Source organism: Anas platyrhynchos, chromosome 3 (assembly GCF_047663525.1).
Source record: "Anas platyrhynchos isolate ZD024472 breed Pekin duck chromosome 3, IASCAAS_PekinDuck_T2T, whole genome shotgun sequence".
In the NCBI taxonomy this organism is placed as follows: Eukaryota; Metazoa; Chordata; class Aves; order Anseriformes; family Anatidae; genus Anas; species Anas platyrhynchos.
This window is the reverse complement of record NC_092589.1, coordinates 92,825,948-92,846,517: the sequence shown is the minus strand read 5'-3', so window position 1 is coordinate 92,846,517 and position 20,570 is coordinate 92,825,948. Positions and strand designations below refer to the sequence as shown.

General features: G+C 36.2%; 1 protein-coding gene across 1 annotated transcript in view; it reads right to left on the bottom strand.

Moving 5' to 3' along the window:
- EYS (eyes shut homolog) overlaps window positions 1–20,570 on the bottom strand; it is a 530,119-nt gene that overhangs the window by 359,637 nt on the left and 149,912 nt on the right. The window contains exons 11-12 of the mRNA XM_072035108.1: window positions 15,963–16,087; window positions 8,914–9,160 (exon numbers count right to left, since the gene is read on the bottom strand). Of these exons, the coding sequence (XP_071891209.1) occupies window positions 8,914–9,160; window positions 15,963–16,087 (372 nt within the window). The remainder of the gene's footprint in view (window positions 1–8,913; window positions 9,161–15,962; window positions 16,088–20,570) is intronic.

Here is a 20,570-nt window from a genome sequence, read left to right as displayed (position 1 = left end):
AGATATCAGAATAGCACTCTTGCCTATATTCTTGACCATGCTCATGAATGTAGGCACAAATGCTTTATAGTTCTGCTGGTCCAAAAATCTGCAAGCTGAACCTATATAAATACAGCAGGAACCTTACCACAGAATTGTGAGTTACTGTGAAAAACAAACCGGTCGATCAGTCCCAGGCCATAGATCTGCTCCTAGATCCCACTGGCTTTGAAACTCTGAGTGACAGGAGCTGCTGACTATCATTGACACAGTTCTCAAGGTGGCTTCTGTATTCCTGGCACTTGAAATCTGCTGTCATTGGCATGTATGCCACAACCTTTTTTTCCCAATATCACAATGCTCTCTGCTGCAAGCTAACATTGTCCTAGGAATATCAGGCAAAAGGAACCTCTATGTAGAAGGACAATTGAAAGTCAAGACAATGTTTAAATATTACTGGAACATTTTTTGATGATTAAAAGGCAGAACGCAGATGTCAGGCTTGGTCAACCTATAAGGGAAATTTCACCCATCATAGGTAAAACTCTGGCATTTATAACTATAAATCTTTTGTTGTTGTTAGTAAAATATTTCTGAAATGAAAGCGAGGTGACCTAATTTAACAGACTGGCTTAATCGAGCTTATTTTCCTCTTACTCAGAGTACATAATAAAATGAATGAAAATGTGAAGGATTTCTACATAGTCAGAAACTAAATTATTACAGTAGTAGACATTTAACCTCACCTTCTATGAAGACTCAAATACCCCATCACCTGATCAACACCAGCTGTATGCTCTTCAGATACAGAGTGAACATTTTTAATAGTATGTATGATTCAATACCGAAAGGTTTATTGGAATGCATACATTAGGATAGACAAACCTTACAGTGTGTGATTTGTCATTCATTTACTTGTTTAAAGTTTTTCTATACTGCAACATACAAAACACTTATTTCACACTTCCACAATCTCATTTTCTTACAAATGGGCCACGGATGCTCTAATATTGTGGAATTTATGCATATTTGATTGTGATATTTTTGCAGATGACTTAAATTTATTTTTTCTATACTTTCTGAAATTTTTCTTCCAGGTTTCATTGTAATAGACTATACCTGCATTATCATTTTCCCCACTATCATCGTTTTAATTAGATCATAAGGGATTCATACCAAAAACTGACCCTGCTTTGAAAGTTAGCCACACATTCCCTTTCCTGATCATTCTGCATTAAGTTATGACAGACCAAGTAACAGATTTGAAAGTATGACATTAACAAATATTGAAAGTTTACTTGTTTTTAATATCTACACAATGTTTAGAAAACAGAAGCATTGCTTACTTTACAGATATAGCACGTTAGTGAGATGAAAATGAAGAATTATTGATCTTAGAATTAACTATTCAATGATGTGAAGTAAAAGCCAGTATTTTCAAAAGGAACAAAATATTTTTTAATGTGACTAAACTATAAACAGTTCATATGGGTAGTATAGAACATGTATGTCTGTATCAGGGGTACAGAATGTGTACGTGTACAGACATGTCTCAGTGTGTTTGTGAGCATATTTTACATTTTATATACAATAGGGTATGTGTTTACACAATATATATAACTTGCATATGTAGCTTTATACTTTGACAGTGTACTCCTCCTCACCCCCTGGTTAAGCAGAGCATCAGGCCTAAGCAGCTAACCATTGTGGGCAGCTGTGATGGGTACGCCCAGCCGTGCCAGCTCTATCCTGGAACCTGAGGAGACAGAGGACACAGCCAAGGGCTGCAAGAATTTGGAAGAAAGTGCAACTTGAGCCAAATTTGGGAGAAACTAACATCGGTATGCAAACGTGTCCATAGGCTGTTCATCTTACCCTGTAAATAGTGAGCAGCCCAAGAGCCCTTTGGGCTTTCCTGACATGGCTGTGGGTGGCACACCAGGACCTCCCCATGGGCAGGGATGGCCCAGACAACTTGTGCAGAGTGAGAGGAGCCTTGTCACCACAGGTAGTCAGTAAGGGGATTGGGAGAGTGACAGCATGCCAGCGTGCTGGAATGGTGCTTTGTGATCACGCTAAAATCTCGGCTAAGCAGCATTAAGGATTCATGTAATGCATATGATACTTTAGTCATAAACTGTTGACCAAGCCCAGGACTAGGAGCAGATTCAGCTGCACCAAGGCTCCTTACCTCTCCCACTCAAGTTGTTTAGAAAGCAAAGTGTCCACTCTGACCCTTGTGACTCAACGGAAGGATTTCTGTGATGTAATGTCACCTAACATAGTTCCTTATGGAGTCTCTATGTGCTATATAATGGCTTTCATTTAGTGACTGAGTAGTAAATAGTGTATAATAAAGTGTATCTTCCAATTAAAATCAGGTGTACCTTGCCACTGTCGAATAAGCTTTGTAATATACAAATACATGTACAATTTTTGTTCTGTAGTGACCATTTCAGCCTCAGTTGGATATCTACTGATAATTCTCCTTTTGGTCTGTTAAATATGAATAGTGATGAATAACCCTACTCTGAAAGATGCCACTTATAACAATGAGTAGTAAGTATTTAAGAACTGTTTGCTGAAGTGAACTCTGAAGTTTGAAAGACGGACTGTGGAATGAGGACACTGTAGACAAGGACAATTAAGGATTATCTTCTCTTAGAACAGCATAGCATTACACATTTGTTGGAGTACTCAGCTAGGGCTAAGAGATCACAACTGAGTTTTCAGTTCTGTCACTGACAGAATACTCAGTGTTTTTAGTATTTTTATTATTATTATTTCATTGTGTTTCATTTTTGTCAGCTTTGAAGTGGTAATAATAGTACTGGTCATCTTTTTGAAGTGTTTTGCCATCTACTGATGTTGTACTGCATTATACAAAGACTTAAAATACACATCCACAGATACACATTCACAAAAATGTTTTACACAGTAGGTGGAGATATCTAGATGTACCAATGCATACTTTTCCATGTGGATTATCTTTGGATTTAAGATTTCTGGGAAAGATCTAGAGCATTCTGTATGTCAAGGAGGCATAGCCTATTTATGTGAAAATGAGGTCTCAAGGATTCATACATGTAACTGCCATTTGAGATTGGAAGCATTTGCTGTCAATATTTATAGGTAGAAACGTTGAGAGGGCTATTCTAGTAAGCATGTAGATGTTGTTCTGTCCATGTAAGAAAAGAATAATTTCACAGAGTGCTATGGTCATAACCATACTTGACTACTAAATAAATATATAGCTCAATCACTTTTGAACACAGGAGAATCATGGAAAACTACATGGCTTTAAAGCTCAAGGTGTAGGCCCTGTGATAGCTTTGGAATATCTTGATTTTGAGTAAGTTGAATTCGTCTGCAGTATTGAATTGTTCTTATGCACAAAACAGTCTTGGAATCTAAAATGATTTCTATAAATTTTATATTGTGAAGAGCAAATAATCAGGAGCCTCCATCAGTCCAACAGAAAGACAGTGGATAAATGGGTAACATATTTCTTGTGACTCCTGTAATTTATTGCATGTTTTGAGGTTAGTTAAACAGTGGGATACGTAGTCCAGCCTCCAAAACTGTGCTTCATTTTTCTTTTTCCCTAAACTTACAGTATGAGAAGTGTTGCTCAAGGGGAGATACATGCTGGCTTAGATGCTCTTGAAATGTGGTCAGTTCCCTGGTGTCTGCATTAACAGCAGCACTTTGTAATGAACTACAGTAACTGCATAGGATTCCGTAACTGCAAAGATTCCAAGACTGCCATGTTTTCTTCATGGGGTCTGAGTGTTCAAGCCACACCTGTGGAAACAACCTATGAAGAACATTTCTTTCAATATCTTTGTGTTGAAGAGCTTTCAAAACTGAGGTGGAAACTTTCCTGCTATTACAATTGTGATCAAGACAGTATTCACATCAATATGAATGTGGTCATATTTTGCAGAGGCATATTAAGCATGCATACAGAACTTTGAAGAGTATTACGAGAAACTTCTCTGTGATAAAGAACTTTGATCATTCTCTTGAATCCCATAAGAGTTTGTTGTTGTTGTTATCCCTATGAACACAGATCCTTCTCAGAACATTTTTTTTTTTCAAAGCATTTTTTTCTGCAAGCAATGGTCTGGTAGTTGAAATGCACACCTGGAGATTGGAGCAAAGGATATGTTTTCTGCCAAACAGATCGCATCTCTCATAGCCCTTTTCTAAAGGCCCCTGCTACTTTAAGCTCTCTTAGAACTTGCTGTGAAAAAAAAAAAAAAAAAAAAACAAGGAAAAAAAAAAAAGAAAAGATGAGATCTAGCCATGCAAAATAAGATGAAAGATCCTGCCTTTTACGGACTACTTCCACATACCTCAGAACTTATCTGTGTTTGTGTCTTTTGAACACGTGGATACTGGAATTATGGCAAATGATACCAGTCTCCTGTAATTCCCAAACACTATTCCGCTTGGGAAGTGACCTCTAAAGACCCCTTCTGCTTTCTCATGCAATCTCTGTAAGAGGAAGGTCTAGAAGAAAAACATCTCTTTTGCTGTTACAGACAAGGTGAAAGAAAAGCATGTTTCTGTAATTTTTGGTGTATTTGGGCCTCCTAATGTTTTTCAAAGAGGAAGTGGATGGTCAGCTCAACTGTGGTATGCAATTTTATGATCCAGGCAACTTTTATGTGTCTTGATGTTATACAAGCAAATAAGTAGTATTAATATGGGCCCCAAAGAGTTCACTTGGTGCCAAACAAGTCAGAGGAATTGAAAGAAACGACTGGGAAGTGTGTGGCTTAATCCATACAAATTACTTCACTCTGAGGGTATCAAAGAATAAAGAGGAAAAAAAAGAATTTGATGTTTACTTATGTATGCACACTGAGAATTAAATCTGCCCAGGCAAGCACTCACAGGGAAAAGAACTGTTCTTTTGGCACCTCTTTATACATTCATTATCAAGGACTCCTTTTAAGTTTTTCAAGGGATTGAAATCAATGATACAAACCATTTTTTCTCCCTAAATAAATCAGCAAGCAAATACTGAAATCAAAAAATCGAGAAGTCAAAAACTTCTCCTTGGCATGTATTCGTTTTGTAGCATGTATTTTTATAGAAGTACAGAATGAAACACAGTCAAAACCAATCAATATTCCCTAATATTTAATTCTAGAATTCACAGGATTTTGTGTGTTCTTTTAATTCCTGGTATTCTTTCTGAATGAGTTGTAATGCTCTTACAAAAATACTATCCATCTTCAAAAAACATAGCCATCGTCCGTCTCCCATCTTGGAATCAGATGTGGTTATTTAATTATATCATATTTAAAAAATAGACCCTTTAAAGAAATTAAAATGCATTTTTTTCCTCTAAAATTAAACATGTTAATAATAACACTCATATACTGTAACCATAGAGATACCTCCTGAATTTATATGGAAGTCTAATGAAAATTACACCCAAAATTCTGAAAAGTTTACTGTAATGAAGTGAAACTGTTTAGTTGCTGATTGCCTGCCAGCATTACAGCAGCCTCCAGCCTGATTCTATATTGATCTAGCAGTCTATATGGCAGAGCATGAAGAACAACCATCTGTGCCAGGTACAGTAGCAGGTGTGATATCCATTGAACAAGCTGCTGCCTGATTAAAATAAATCCCTTTCAAGCATCTGGCAACCCTGACGGACACTTTTATCTTTGTTAAAAACACCCCACCACCTCAAAAAAGTTGTCTGAACAGAAAGAGAAACCGAAGAGAAAACATCAGCTGAAAAGGGCCAGAAACAGAACCCACTGCAGATACACGGTGAAGTCTGGGTAAAGGAGTTTTAATGTCCAAGAGAAGTTCCTTAGCATGTAAAGCAGCAGTGTCTGCTTGGCCCATGTGTTCCAGTGGTGTTGCTAACATCTTCTAAGGGAGAACTGAAAGCAGGATAACTGGTGTGAGAAGATAAATGCTTTGTCACTAACATTTTATGACTTTACATTTGCAGATAGGGTTTGTGCAGATAAAACTGAGTAAGATAACTCATTAGTACAAGATTTCAATAATGAGAACTTATCAGAGTATTCAGAAAGTAAGTCTATAAATAAAGCTTCTACAATCAGAAGATACAAATCAAGAGCACTCGCTAGTTTGTTTTTGAAAATATTTTCAGAATCTCCTGATTTTATCATTAGATTTGTTTTGAACTCAGAGCTACTATTTATTATGTGGGTTAAAATTAGTTCTTGAAATACATACACTACTTGGCTGTGCCTCTAAGAAAGACTTAACAAGGAACAGAGCTCCATAACTGGATCATAGTTTTGACTTCAGTAATTGTTAAATTTCCTCTGTTGTCAGCTGCTTGATAGTAGTTAATCTTTTTGTCAAGTTGATGTTTATCTTTTTAAAGGACGTAAGTGCTGAAAATGTTGATTCTAAAGAGATGGTACGGGAAGGAAAAAGAGACAGTATGAATTGAAATAGTGTATGTGATTCTTGTGAATACAAAGATAGCACAGACAGTCCAATTGGTGCATGTATTTTCTGTGGTGGGATGCAAGGATGACAGTTCTGTGAACTCCACTGATTATGCTATTTTGCTAGATGAAGAAAATGAATACCCAGAAGTAGCAGCAGTTGATCCCACTAGTGCATAGCAGCTGTTTAATATTGCTGAGTTCATCCAAAATGTCTCATAAAATGGAGACTGTTTGCTGCACAGAACTTGGTCTGGGAATACATCAGAGGGTTTTATTCTAGCCATAGAACATGTTGCACGTATCTGGCTTAATTCACTTAAAGAATCAGCAGACTGTGGTTTAATGTTTGCAAGTCTCTGGTTGATGGATGAAAAAGTATTAGCAGATTAGCAGACTCACTAGGAAGAGATGTTTGCACTTGAGTTTCATGAATAACCAATGAAATAAGCAGAGGTATGTGTTTATAAATATATATCTTAGTAGGGGAATAGGAAATTTTTGAAGGACTTGGTAATCTCCACTGTTCTTCTGAACCTGCAAAGATCTGACAGTTCTTCAGGACCCTTTTGAGGCAACCTAGAGAGAATTGAAGCTGCACTTACAGAAGCAGTTGTAAACTGTAAACCATGGGAGAGCACTGACTCACTATTTAATTCTATTTCAGCCCCTGGTATGCTACTAATTACTGAACTCATGTCTAAGGCAGATAAAACAACAGTCTGGTGCTGCTCTAATGATGAGGCTTGTGTAGGGAAAACAGAAAGTGTTATTAACTAGAGATAAATGAGATTGCATCATAATTATGCTGGGAAGGAAGTAGTGATCTTTAATCTGTAGCCATGTACTACTGCGATACCAGTCTTTATTTTTACTGAGACCTGAACAGCAGAACTAAGAAAGTGTGAAGAGGGAACATCTGTTGAGATTGCTATCCTAAACACTTGAAGACTCTCCAGTGGCACTGAGTCCTCCTAGTCGATAGCTCGGTTTTGCCAAATTAGTGGTCAGAAGTATCCCTCAGCTGAAAATATATGCCTTTTTAAGACCTTTAATGACAAAAATGTTAAGGAAAAAAAAAAAAGGAGCAACTCTGGCTCTGGACTGAGTCTGCAGCAAATTACATGACCACCAAAAATTATTCAGTCTTACCAAGATATTATATAGTAAATACAACTCTTTAAATCATATTTTTAATAAAAGCACAGAAAAACCATACTTTTAATAAAAGCATAGAAAATCATATTTTTAATAAAAGCATATAAAATCATATTTTTAATACAAGCACAGAAGCAGTTTTAGTGACCTCAAGAGCTGAGTAAATGCAAATCCTCCCATTATTCATATTCTGTATGAGGGCCAGCACCAGAACAAATGGCAGCGCTCAGAACAGAAGTATTAAATTTTCTAAATCCAACTGCTGCTGGGAATCAATATGAAATGAATGAGTTACATATCTTATCCATAAAGGACATCAGCAAACTAGCTGACATGGTATTTTGGAAGAGGTACGGATGTAACTGCATTAATAACTGCATTTCTTTCAGTCTCATTACCTACATGAAGAAGGAGTATTACCTATTAAGAAGACAACCAACCAAAAAAAAAAATAACAGAAACACACACATACAAAAAAACAAAACAAAACAAAACACCGTAGGTATATCCCTAAAATACTAGTCTGTACACAAATCAAATGTTTATTAAAACTCACCCAAATAAAAACAGGTATTGGCTGATATATTAAACAAATAAATACTCTGAAAGACTAGATAGGCAAAAATTCTGAATCTAACTGTAAAGACAGCATTACACACATGCTATATGTACAATACTAGCTTTAGTTAAATGAACAGGTGACAATGAAGATACAACCTTCAAAATAAGATGTTGCACTTCTATTACTATAGCCCTGAGATATTTAAAAAGAAAGAATACAGACAATTTTTTGTGTTCCCCCCAAAATCACTAAAACCAGTCAGAATGGCAGATGTGTTGAGAGCCTAGTTTCAGACATTTCTAGTGAAAAACATCTGGATGCACAGAAGAGGAAGCACTGAGAAAAGATGTGAACTTGGAATGGAAAACCAAAGTCCCCAAGGAGTAAGGCAAATTACTTTGATAGGAAGATGGACAGATTGTCATTAGGGTCAGACAGAGATGAACACGATATGACGCACATGAGATTTTACACTCTTGCAAAGCAGACTGAAAACCAAGCTAAGTGCAGTTTTCCTTGCTGGATGTGAAAGATGCTGGGGAAAAATATTCTTGAGAGAAAATTGTAATTTTCCAATTATGTTTAAACATGTAATTATGAAAGGACAGTGGATTAAATTACAAGAACAGAAGGTAGTATAGAAGTGGAAAACAACATGAAGATGAAAATTGATACACTTCAAATATTCCAACCATTCAGAAAGCACTAGTAAGGAAAGAAGTTTGATAAATATATGACTGAGAAGCTTATTCTTCTTACCTTGGGACATCTCTTCCGCATGAAAATCAGGGGTAGTAAGTTTAGACGGAAGTTCCACAGACACAGCTAGGGCTGTTGGAAGGTCATTATCTAAAATCTCAGTAGGAAACACTTCAGCCATTTCAGTTTTCTTGCTTTGGAGAATAGTAGGTAAACAGGTGATATTGTTTATTCCATCAATGCAAAGAAACCCAGTGGAGCAGGACTGTATAAGGCAATCATTGTAATTAAGCTCACAGCTTCGTCCCTGAAAGAGAATTTTTAAAAAGACATTTTTGAAGGCAATTTGCATTTCATAGTCATGGTAGTTCAAATTATTGTTTTCTATTTATTCTAAAATGTTGTTTGCTTATATTAAACTGTCCATACTTTCAAAAGAAAATCTAATAACCTGGAAAATATTGATCAAGTAATATAAAAGTATAGTTGTATTTTTTTTTAATTTCAACTAAATGATATTTTGATTCCCACTTAGTATCACAATTTATCAATAATCTCCCCACAAATTTGTAGTTGCAAAGTATCAAAGACAGTATTGTCATTAAGTAAAATAATCATCTCCATATTATGGCAAAACCTCTACATAATAAGTTTATATGTAGTGATACAGAAAACCATACAGAGGACTTAGCTGACTGAAAACCTACAGATTGCTCTGATTGTCAAGTTAAATTTCTACTTTATTTTCGTACACCGTGGTTAATTATTTGTTGCTCATTGTTACCAAATCTTCACATAGCACCATCTCAACACATTAGGTTTGCATGTTACTTTTAGAAATGTGCAGTGGCAGTCTTAAATTGGAGCTGGCACTCACTCTTTATTTTTATCAAGACTAACAATTCATGAGAAGTCTGAAATATCCTTTCTACTAATAAGTTAAGAATGTTCATAATCAGTGGTCTGTAATAAAGGGAAGAAATAAGGCATTTCTTTTACAGCAATAATTATGTGAGTTAAATGCATTCTTGAAGTGTGAAATAAATATAAGCTGAAGTCAGGCCTGAGTTCATTTTATTTTCACTTCTGTTGTAATGAACTAATGGGCTGTGTGAAGAGACAGAGCTAACTTAACTAACTTAGAGGGATCTTACACATTTGAATAGCTATTTAAAATATGCAGGGTAATCTCTGAAAGACACAAAACTCTTGCAATGTATAATCTGACATGTAATCCCACATGGTTTTCTAATAATCTATGGGGTTTTTAAATGATTTTAGCATCATGATTTCCAGGCTACATAATGAAACCACAGTTTTAGCTCTTTTTCTGCCTCGTATCTGCTGCTTTAAACAACTGTTGACAGAGAGAGACTTGGGGCCAGCCGTATTTTCAAGCCTTGGAAGGGCTTGAAAATGAACAGCTAGCATTCATCAATAATTTTGAATCTAAGTCTTTGAAACACAAATGTCTTCTTTGAAACTCTGAATGTCTTCTAGGTCATCTGATAATAATAAGAAATATATATCAGAGACAAACTGGAGTTGTTTGGGAAGTATTAGGTGGCACATGTCGAAACCACACCAGATCAGATCTAACAAGTTCATCTACATCTATACAGGTACATCTAGCAATATAAATCATTCAGTGAGCTTTGGTGTCTGGAAATGCTCTCCATTTCTTAATTTAGCAGCCTAGACATAAAGTTTGGGACTTGTCTTAAGACGGAGACATTCAGATGTGGGTGTCATATAGTGACTGCAAGCATGCTAGGAGTCTAAACTCCCTTTAGAGTCAACACAGATTCTGAGGAAGTTAATTGCTTAAATGTGGGTGCCTCGTATCATTTTTGTAATTGCCAAGTATCTGGTCAGAGCTCCAGCTGACAATCCAAGAGTTATAGATTTCCCACAGGCCTCATGTTAATCTGACTGCCTTATGAAGATATATTGGATATTCTAGACTGTCTCAAGTAGTATTAGATTTTTATCATTAGGCAACTAGATCACTCTTTAAGTCAAGAAAGTTCCATAAGATAATCAATCATCTCAATGTAGACACAGAACTGGATTTGGAAGCCATGTTTTGGGATGGTCTCGTAACTATGAGACAGCTAGATGGTGTTGGCAGATGTAAAGCAAAAAAACATAGAAAACCCACAGCCTTCTGTGTGGTATTGGGAAGCCAGGGAAAACCCAAAACGGCATAGACACCCATATCTAGGCTTCAAGTGTCTGGACAGCCAAACAACCCTTTGTACTCCATCGACCATATCAACTAGACTTCCTTTAGTATAACATGAGTACAAGTACCAAGTGCAGATATATGAATTTTAGGCATCTGAATCTCAAATTGTATCCAACCTAACTGCTAAGTCCAGAAAAGACTTGCTACTGTCTGAAACATTATTTAGACTGCAAACAAGAAACAATGATAATCTACTCTTTCAACACATGCATTCTTTTAACATATGATTTTATATTTCTATGATTCTGCACTCACTAGAATATAGAGGGAAGTGGTGAAACATAAATATAATACTTGCATGACCAAGGAAAATATTGTGAAAATTATTTAACTGGTATCACAAATGTTTTGATAACATTGAAGAATTACTACGTTAGCCTCAGAAATTATATTCTCAGTGCAAGCCACATTGATGCAATCAAGAAGTATGTTCTTTGAATACTATATACTACTGAAACCTGATATCCTATAAAGTATCTCATGTTTAAAATCTGAGAGAGATGAGTTCTAACTGAAGCTTTTCCTGGAACTGGGGCATATGTAAGAAAAACCAAGTAGTGTTTAATAAGCACATGCTCATTGCATGTTTTCCTTCAGACAAGATAGTAAAACAGATTCTCTTGTCTATCTGGTTTGCTTTTTTACAGAACTTAAAATAACTTACATGTTTCTGAGATCTCTATCAACTTTACTACACTGTGTGTGATGTTAGGAAACAACAGGACACACAAGAGAGAACGGCAGAAATGGGAACACAGAAATAGAAATTCAACTGTTTTTACAAGTAGTTTAAATCATTCAGTGTTTGAAATGGAAAAGGTTAAATGGTGGTTTTGGTATGATTTAGGTACACCCATGATTGTTTTGATCAAGCACTTAATTTATTTTGGCAAACAGATGAGCTAACTGGTAAATTCATAGCATCCTATAAACTCACTTGCTGTATTAGTATTCTCAAACATGAAGGAACAGCAGGCCAATTTATATCCTATATATAGATTTATAGGTTTCCATACAAGGATAAAAAAAATGTTTCTTCCTTGTTTGCTTCCAATTCTATACAAAGCACAAATGATCAGTTTATTATGTGAGTAAGATTTCTGCCTAATAATTTTTCTTAATCCCATAAAACTTGTTTCATTCTGACTTTTGTTGCAACAAATTAGTGTATTTTTATTACTTCTTAATGTATTTTATTATGATTTTATGACTCGCGAAAACAAAGCAGATGTGGATAACCTCCACTGTGCATGAAGGGTACATTGAATAGTCATAGATAAATTTGATAGCCTTGAAAGTGACTGTAAATGTTTTAGTTAAATGCTTTAACAGTTTCAATGAAGGCAGATACTGCAGATTTGCATTTGAAAGTAGGTATGCTTCTATAGATGTTTTCAATTTAAAAAGTAAACATTTATGCCATCCACCACTAGCTATGCTTTTATTCTCAAAATTTCTGAGAAACTTCATGATCCATACTTTATGATCCATGCTTCAGATAGCATTGCGTACATACACCACAGAAGATTTGTGTATGCTAACACACATTTTAGCTAGAGTTCCTTGAAAACTTATTCCTCTGGGAATTCTACTGTGTTCACCACACATTAACTCACTGTTAGGAACCAGAATCCACCAGAGGTTTACAAAATACCCGTCATCTTGAGATGTTTAGATGCTAGGTGTCCTTGTTTTTACATACTGATGACAGACACATTATATGTTTTCTGTTTCTCCAGTTTTATTTCTCTACTGTGAAATTCCCAAAGCATAGCAGAATCTATGGACTGAAGATGGAACAGTGGATAACAGAAAAAAAGCAAAGACTTAAATTCCAGCTACGTCAGAGGTTTGTAGCTTTCTTATTCTTTAAGATCCTGTTCTGTGACATTCTGTAAGTTAATGCCGAAGGTATATACTAATGGAAAGACTCCCTCAGTGGGTCAAACCAAGTATCTATCCAGCTCCATCGTCAATAAGCTAATCTTGAATGCTTGGGGAAAAACACAGGAAGAAAGCAACCAGAGTTTGTCTCTGACAATGCCCTAAATATTCCCATTTCTGGCAATGAGTAATTCAGAGATTCCCTCTCTGTAATATTCAGATCACGATCAGGGTAATATTCAGATTAAATAATGATGGACCTATCTTCCTTCTATCCTATTTTTGGACTTATTTTTAATTTTGGTCTCTTCAGTAACATGAAACACTGACACCAGAGAATTTTGCAGAAAATTTTCTTTTGGTGAGAAATATGAAATAAGTACCATAATTTTATCCATCACAGTTGTTTGTGTAGGAGTTTAAATACTGAACGAACAAAAGGAGGTTTGTTTGTTTGTTTGTTTGTTTTTTAACATGAAGATATGATTATTTTCCAAATAAATAGACCGTGTTCCTCAATTGATATATCCTTCATCATCACCTGACCTTGTTTTTAATGCCAGCCTGCTTTTGGAGATAAAAACGATAGCAGTTGCTGTGGACTGTGGGGAGGTACCAACTGTGTCCATTGTACTCCACAAAAACCACCCTACAAAATATGTGTGTTCCTTCTTATGGGTTACTCTCTTCCTTCTTCGGATAGTCTGTCAGTAAGCTTAGATTATATGCATTAAATTCAGACATTCATACTGGTCTTTATCCTCCATATATTAGTTTTCAGAGCAGTTTGAGGAAAGTTTATATAGAAAAAAAATCTCTGCCTCCATACAATCCGTTGCATGTGGATTTCTACGGGGATAACTTTTATAAATGAAGGGCACTTATTTATAAATAAAGGGCCACTGCTTTGTTCAGATATGACGAGTTCTAAGAATCTAGGAAAGACGTATGCCTATAAGGTTCCATTGAATCCCTTCTCCAAATTTTGTATTGTGGCAAATATGGGTATAGACTCAGGGAACTCCTACCCTCTTATTCTGTAAGTGGATGTAAAATTCCAGAAAATATGGAAGTTTCAGTTACCTATAAAGGCTTCCACACAAGTTTGTACCACACACGGCAAAGAAGGCAACCCTTTCCTCATTTACTACTACCAATATAGCACTTGGTCTGAAGTTTGATTAGAATTGCAAGTTCCAGTCTGAATGTTTATGTTTCCACATGTAAAGGACTTAGTAATGTCCTCTGATAAAAGCATTAACATGACAGTGTTCCCATACTTTAGACTTGAAGATGTTATTGTCAAGGCCCTCATCAACCTGTGACTATCATTTTTCTGCAGTCTGCTCCCACACCCTTTTCCATTGCACCCACAGGTTTAGCTCCTTTGCTGAAGGTCAGCTCTTGTATGCTGCAGCTGTGAAACCTTGGATTGACCTGCTGTGAAAACAGCTAAACTGTGAGAAAGATTTTTGTGAGATGACTCATCTCTGACCTTCATACCTGAGCTCAGAAACTGAATTTAAGCTCAGGCCCTTGCCATCAGACCTTATCTGAGCCTCAACTAATGCTATAGCTTATCATAAAGCTGAAGCCTGCTGTAACAAGCCTGGTACTTGGCTGATCCTGATCCTGCCTTGCAGACTTGACATCCTGGCTTAACCTCAGACTTCTCTTGTGATCACAGACTTGCCTGTTGGCACCTGGACTTTTTGGATGGACATGGTTACTGCCATCACTGGACTTGTCCTGCTTTCCTTGTTCAGGTACTGCTTGTCTCTAAGGTCACAACCCCTATCTACTTCGCTGCCATCCTTGGCTCCTGGTCTGCCTTCCCTTGTGAAGCAGACCACTCAACAGTCATGTTCCACAACATGCGCTGGGATATCCAGCTACCCCATGGGTTCCCTTAAGGGAATAGGCATGCAACAGAGAAAAGCACGATGCCTGGGAAGAACTGAAGATAGACAGGAGTTCCTTCAATTTTTAGAATATTTTTTTCTATCTTATTTAATGGTTACTTTTTCTCTCATTGATGTTAAATAAGAATCTTCTGCTGAGGGAAGAAGCCTAGAAACTAGATAAAGTCTATAAAGTTACACTTTTCTTTCTTGACTCAACTGCTGAGAATGTATGAAGATAAATCTGGATCCTATTAACAACAATCTGTTCCTTCTACTTTACAGTCTTCAATACATCAAACAAATGGAGCACATTAAAATGAGCATCATTGTCATCATTTATAAAGAAAAGCTAATCAAATAAACAATCTCAAGTTTGGAGTTGTAGAGATAAGAATGACTAAAGCAAGAAAATAATAAAATAGATTGTATACTTCTTACTCTCCTTGTTACTAACCCCAAGCTATTAAATGATACTAGTAAGTTAAACCTGAAGTGCAACAAGGTAAAACACAAGCTCAAATTGTAGATACCAACTGCACATTTCCAACAGCAGAAAGAGTTGGCATAAAATGGTGGTGACAGCATGGAAGTTTCAACCTTAGGTAAATAACATCGCTGGCATTCAGCCATCATCAAAGGATTTTTTGTTACATTAAACAGAATAAAACATAGGACAGAAGTCCACATGGTCAAGCATTCAAAGGAATTGTTTGATTTAGTTTCAGGGGACTTTTTTTCAAAATATTTATCTGTATGCAATAGTTTGAAATGTGAGTTATCTTTGTATGTATATAAAAACATTAGCGTACTCTGATGACTGACAAAGCCACTACATATACTCAGCTTTTTTACTTTGTATGAATATTAGGTAAGTAGTTCTCTGGAACAGCGTAACTCCCATTAATAAAACAAACAAAATAAACAAAAAACAATTACTAAAATATTGTATTTTTTTGAAAGGCTATGTTTTATCTGAGTGAGGATAAAGAGGTAAGGGATTACATACAGTATTTTCTGTGCACCAATTATTAGTCAGGTTAAGAGAAGAAGAAGAAAGAATGTCAGCATCTCACCACAAACCCTGGCTTGCAAAAACAGGAATAACCAAAACCGGGGTCTCTCTGAACACAGATGCCATGGATGCAGGGGTTGGATATGCACTCATCGACATCCAGCTCGCAATGCAGACCTTCCCATCCTGTCAAAAATAAATAAAATAAAAAAAAAAAAATCACCCCCCCACACATTAAAATTAAATCTATTTATTAAGTATCAATCAGAAAAAAAAAAAAGCTATGGGTAACTATAATCAATCCTCACATCTATATATGTCATATCGGATAGGAACTGTCTTTGTACTGTGGTTTCTCAAAGAAGAAAAGAAAGTTTAGCAATAAAAAGTCAGAACCTGAGCTATATGGATTATACAACTATACCCTACAAAAAAATCTTTGGGGAATGTTAATATTTGCTGACTTTTATATTGGTAGAGATTTAAGTAAGCAAACAAGAGTAAAACCTAAATATATTCTTGCCTTACTGAATTAACTGACTTGACAGGTTGCCCTTCACCTACAGAATTATCTATATTGTTATCTCTCGCGTCTAAGAATAGTCAAGGGTAAAATGTTCCCTGAAACCTCTAATCTCATTTCAGATCAGCACAGTGCAACCAAAGCCACATTATTTTCCAAAATTTAAACTGAAAGAGTATGGAATTGTTTATCTTAATTTTTGACCTCTTTATCCAGTTAAATTTGTGCATTATTTTCACCCCAGGGAAGGAAAAGTGGAAGTTTAGACAGATAACAATAGTCATGTTTACCTAAAACAAAATAAAGGAAAAAAAAAAGAAACTCACATTACCATACCAGATCACTGGGGAGGACATTTTCTCAGCAAATACAGGTTTGTCTTTGAATACCATAAGGATATCGTCTTCTTATACTTCATATACTTCAACACTCAGGCTACTGGCACTTTTGGTAATATGCATTTCTTACAAAATCTACTTTATAATTAAGTAAATCCATAAATTAGAATCCAAAACCTGGGGTTTAAATCATGTAATTTGAATCTGTCTTGAACATGCTCTTCAGAGGCTAAGTCAAAGCCATTTGCAGCCCATTTGCTTCAAAAATCCAAACCCAGAGTTTTGTAAAATATGGCTAACTATTGAAGAACTCCACACCATCTGCCATGATATCAACTACACCCATTACAGCTTTGCTATTTCTCTAATTCATTTTTCCCCTCTCTAGAAAACAAACAAGCAAACCAACGAACCAAACAAAAAGACTTCACAACCCCAAAACCCCAGAAGACTTCAGCTGAGCCAAATCCAGTTGCTTCTATCATGTGTTTGCCTCAGTGCATATGTCAAATGGACCCACCAGTTATGTTCCAGCCCTGTTTTAGCTGCATTGTTATAAGTACAGCTGAAGACTTCAGTTGTGAGGGCACCATTAGTTCCAGTGGCTGCTGTTGTTGCTTTAGAACTGTCTGAGATACTGACAGAATATAGTTTACATCTCTCTGTGTCGCTTCTGCACCTGAACAGCCTGCAGCTGTGGACACAGATTCTGAATACGCATCTGTTATTCTAGAAGTATGAGGCCTGCTACTGGGACAATAGCTGACAAAATTCATGGCCCACTATAGAATGGATTTGTCAGAGCTAAATGAATTCCCTGTTCTGGTAACACATGCTCTCACCACATGCTTCATTTTGTTCTCTGAAGGTTTTTGGAAAGCTGCTATCATCGCCTTGTTCCTAGTTCTATCTTGCCACTATCCCTTTTCCATTTAATTAAATTACAACCATGGATCTGTTGGATATTTCAGACTTCCTGCCTTGTGGAAAGTTCCTTCCCATATCTGCCTCTACAGATGTAAAAACGTTTAGTGACATCTCCTTATTTCTACAGATGAAGGTCAGTAGAGAAATTAAAGACCTATCATATGCAAGTAGCCTGCCACAAAAGCAGATTTATTCCAAGTATTTCTGCTTCATGTATCTGGAAGGTATTTTTTCTTTATCTTCCAATCCCTTTCTTCAGTTGTGCAACTTTACAACAAACTATTCCTCCCACAGGTTCCCCTTCTCCAAATTCATTCATTTTCTGAGGTATAATTTTCTCATCTCCAGCCACTTCAGAAGCCGCAGAACTCAAAAAAAATAATACCACACTAATTAAACAGAAAAGGTATTCAACCATCATATATATACCTAACACATGTGATTCTTTCACTGTTTATGTTCCTAGTGGAGAAATCAAATAGAGATCTTTTGCCCACCCTGAAGAATGCTATTATTAAACAAAGGTAAAAGAACAACAGCTTACACTTGGCTTAAAATGTGTTTAAACCATGTTAGCAGCAGGACTGAGATCTAATGCCTATGAGAAAGCTTCTTCTGTTTACACCAAATATTTCCATGTAAGTTGCACAGAGGCAGCAGTTATAGCCCTTGGCTGGCAAGCAATTTTAAAATGTCTGTATTCAAATATACTTATATTATCAGTAGCTTTAAAAATAGGGAGAAACATTTTGAACTTGACCATATATTCTGCATGAGGCACAGTAATGATCAAAAAACACATCTTACTAGTTTTTAAGTCATCTGTACTGGTGAAGTGGTATGTGGCCTTATTTAGTAATAGGCAGAGCTTCCTGAGGGGACATACAGTTTTATTCAGGTGGAATTTCCATTGTGCAACAGTGCTGAGAGGAAAAAAGATATATGCTACCAAAGATAGGTGATGACTCAAACTTTGAAGATCAAAAGGGACTGTTATGATTGTGAATTCTGGCCCTCCGTATGGCAAAGTCAAGAAATTTTTCACTCAGTGGTTCATACATCAAGAGTATAGTGTCTTTATAGATTATTGAGTGTCTATTGGATATTACGGGGAAAAAAAGTTGCTATAAAAAGTTTCATCTGGGAGTAAGTTTATCCCTAAAATTAATGAGGTCCTAGTAAGCCACAGATATATTGCCTTACCAGTGCTTCCATTTAAGTCTTATGCATTAAAATATTCTTCCTTAGTACTGATTAAACAACTACATAAACTGTCCATATGGACTTGCTATATACACATGTGCTTGAGTATTTTGTTGCATACCTATGTTGTTGTTGTTTGTTTTTAATGTAAAACCAGCATGGAAATAATTATATGTATGTGGAATAATTGCTGGAGGTGACTTATTGGGGTTAAACAAGTGTCTACATCTTAAGAGAAGGTTCACAGAGGATGAGATGTGGCAAATATGCAAGCAATCTGTTCCATGATAGCCCCCTTGGCAATATAGCTGCAAACTTAGGTGTAACACCACGGAAGCTTGGTGTGCTGACTCTAAGAGAAATAGCACGGAGGGTGGAGAGGAATGAAGACACTGTGGCCAGGCTCTGCGCTATCACTGCAGGGATGGGGAACATCATGGTAGTGTGGAACTGATAGATCGCATGGCCAGATCTGAACCTAACTGATAACCAAATCATGTCCTCTGGGTGAACTTTGTTCATTATAATCCCATTATAATGCCAAAACACACCTCCATCCCAAAGGCTACCTGTCTCCAAGGTGTGACCACCCCTCACTGAGTACATGTTCTGAATTTCTCTGAGTTTACATCTTTAAAACAAAAGCAAGAAAAATTTATACCAATCACAACAGACTTGTGTGACTAGAGTCACTCAAGCTCCACCTAAAAGTAAGAAATTAGTATAAAAATGTCTCAAGAGAGGAAAATGCAGAGAAAGACACCACTTTCCCCATACGGACTCCTATTGGATGAGATTCAAACTCTTGATTATACCGAGCGCTTCCCCGGGAAACCTAACAGCCTCTATAGAATTGTTTAATAAACTAGCACATGTGCAATTGGTTGTGTTAGTCATATTCGTGGTATTTGCATGTGCTTTGCAGACAGGGTCTTTATCACCAGCAATCCAAAGGAACCTGTACTCCTGTTACTACAATAAACTACACCAGTCATTTACTAGACCGAAAGTGTATTATGCTATTTGTGCATCTGTGATCATGGCAATTCAATATAATTAATGTGACCAGATTTATAGTACTGAAATATTGCATTATTTGTGCTTCTGTGATCATAATAATTTAATATATTGAATGCAAATGGACTTGTAACACCAAATTGGGCATCACACAGAAGCTAAGCCCAGATGCCCCGCGCCCCCCGACACTTGAAGACAAGCTGGAACACAATGGCATCTAGGTCCTGCAAAACTTCCTTATCCTTTAACTCAATAATGTAAACATTAGATGAATGGACTACTAGAGTGAGGAAAATTATTTGGTGATCTATTAAAAAGACTGCAGAAAAAAAAAAAAGTCTAATACATACAGATAGTTTAAATATTTAGTTGTTATACAGTGCCTACTGGTTGGTCTGTAAGTTACATTTGTGAAGACCACACATAATAAATCCATCTCTACATAATTTTTCAGACCCTCTTAATTAACTGTTTTTAGTTTTAAGTCCTTCTGAAATGCTTATTAGACTAGTTAATTCTCTTTAGATTTCATTCAAAAAAGCTTGTCAAACAATAGTTACTATTTTGGTACCTTATAGATTATACACATATATATAAGAACTAGATATATTTTACCAGCTTTCTCAGTACTAACAATGATAATTCAAAACTATCATTCTTT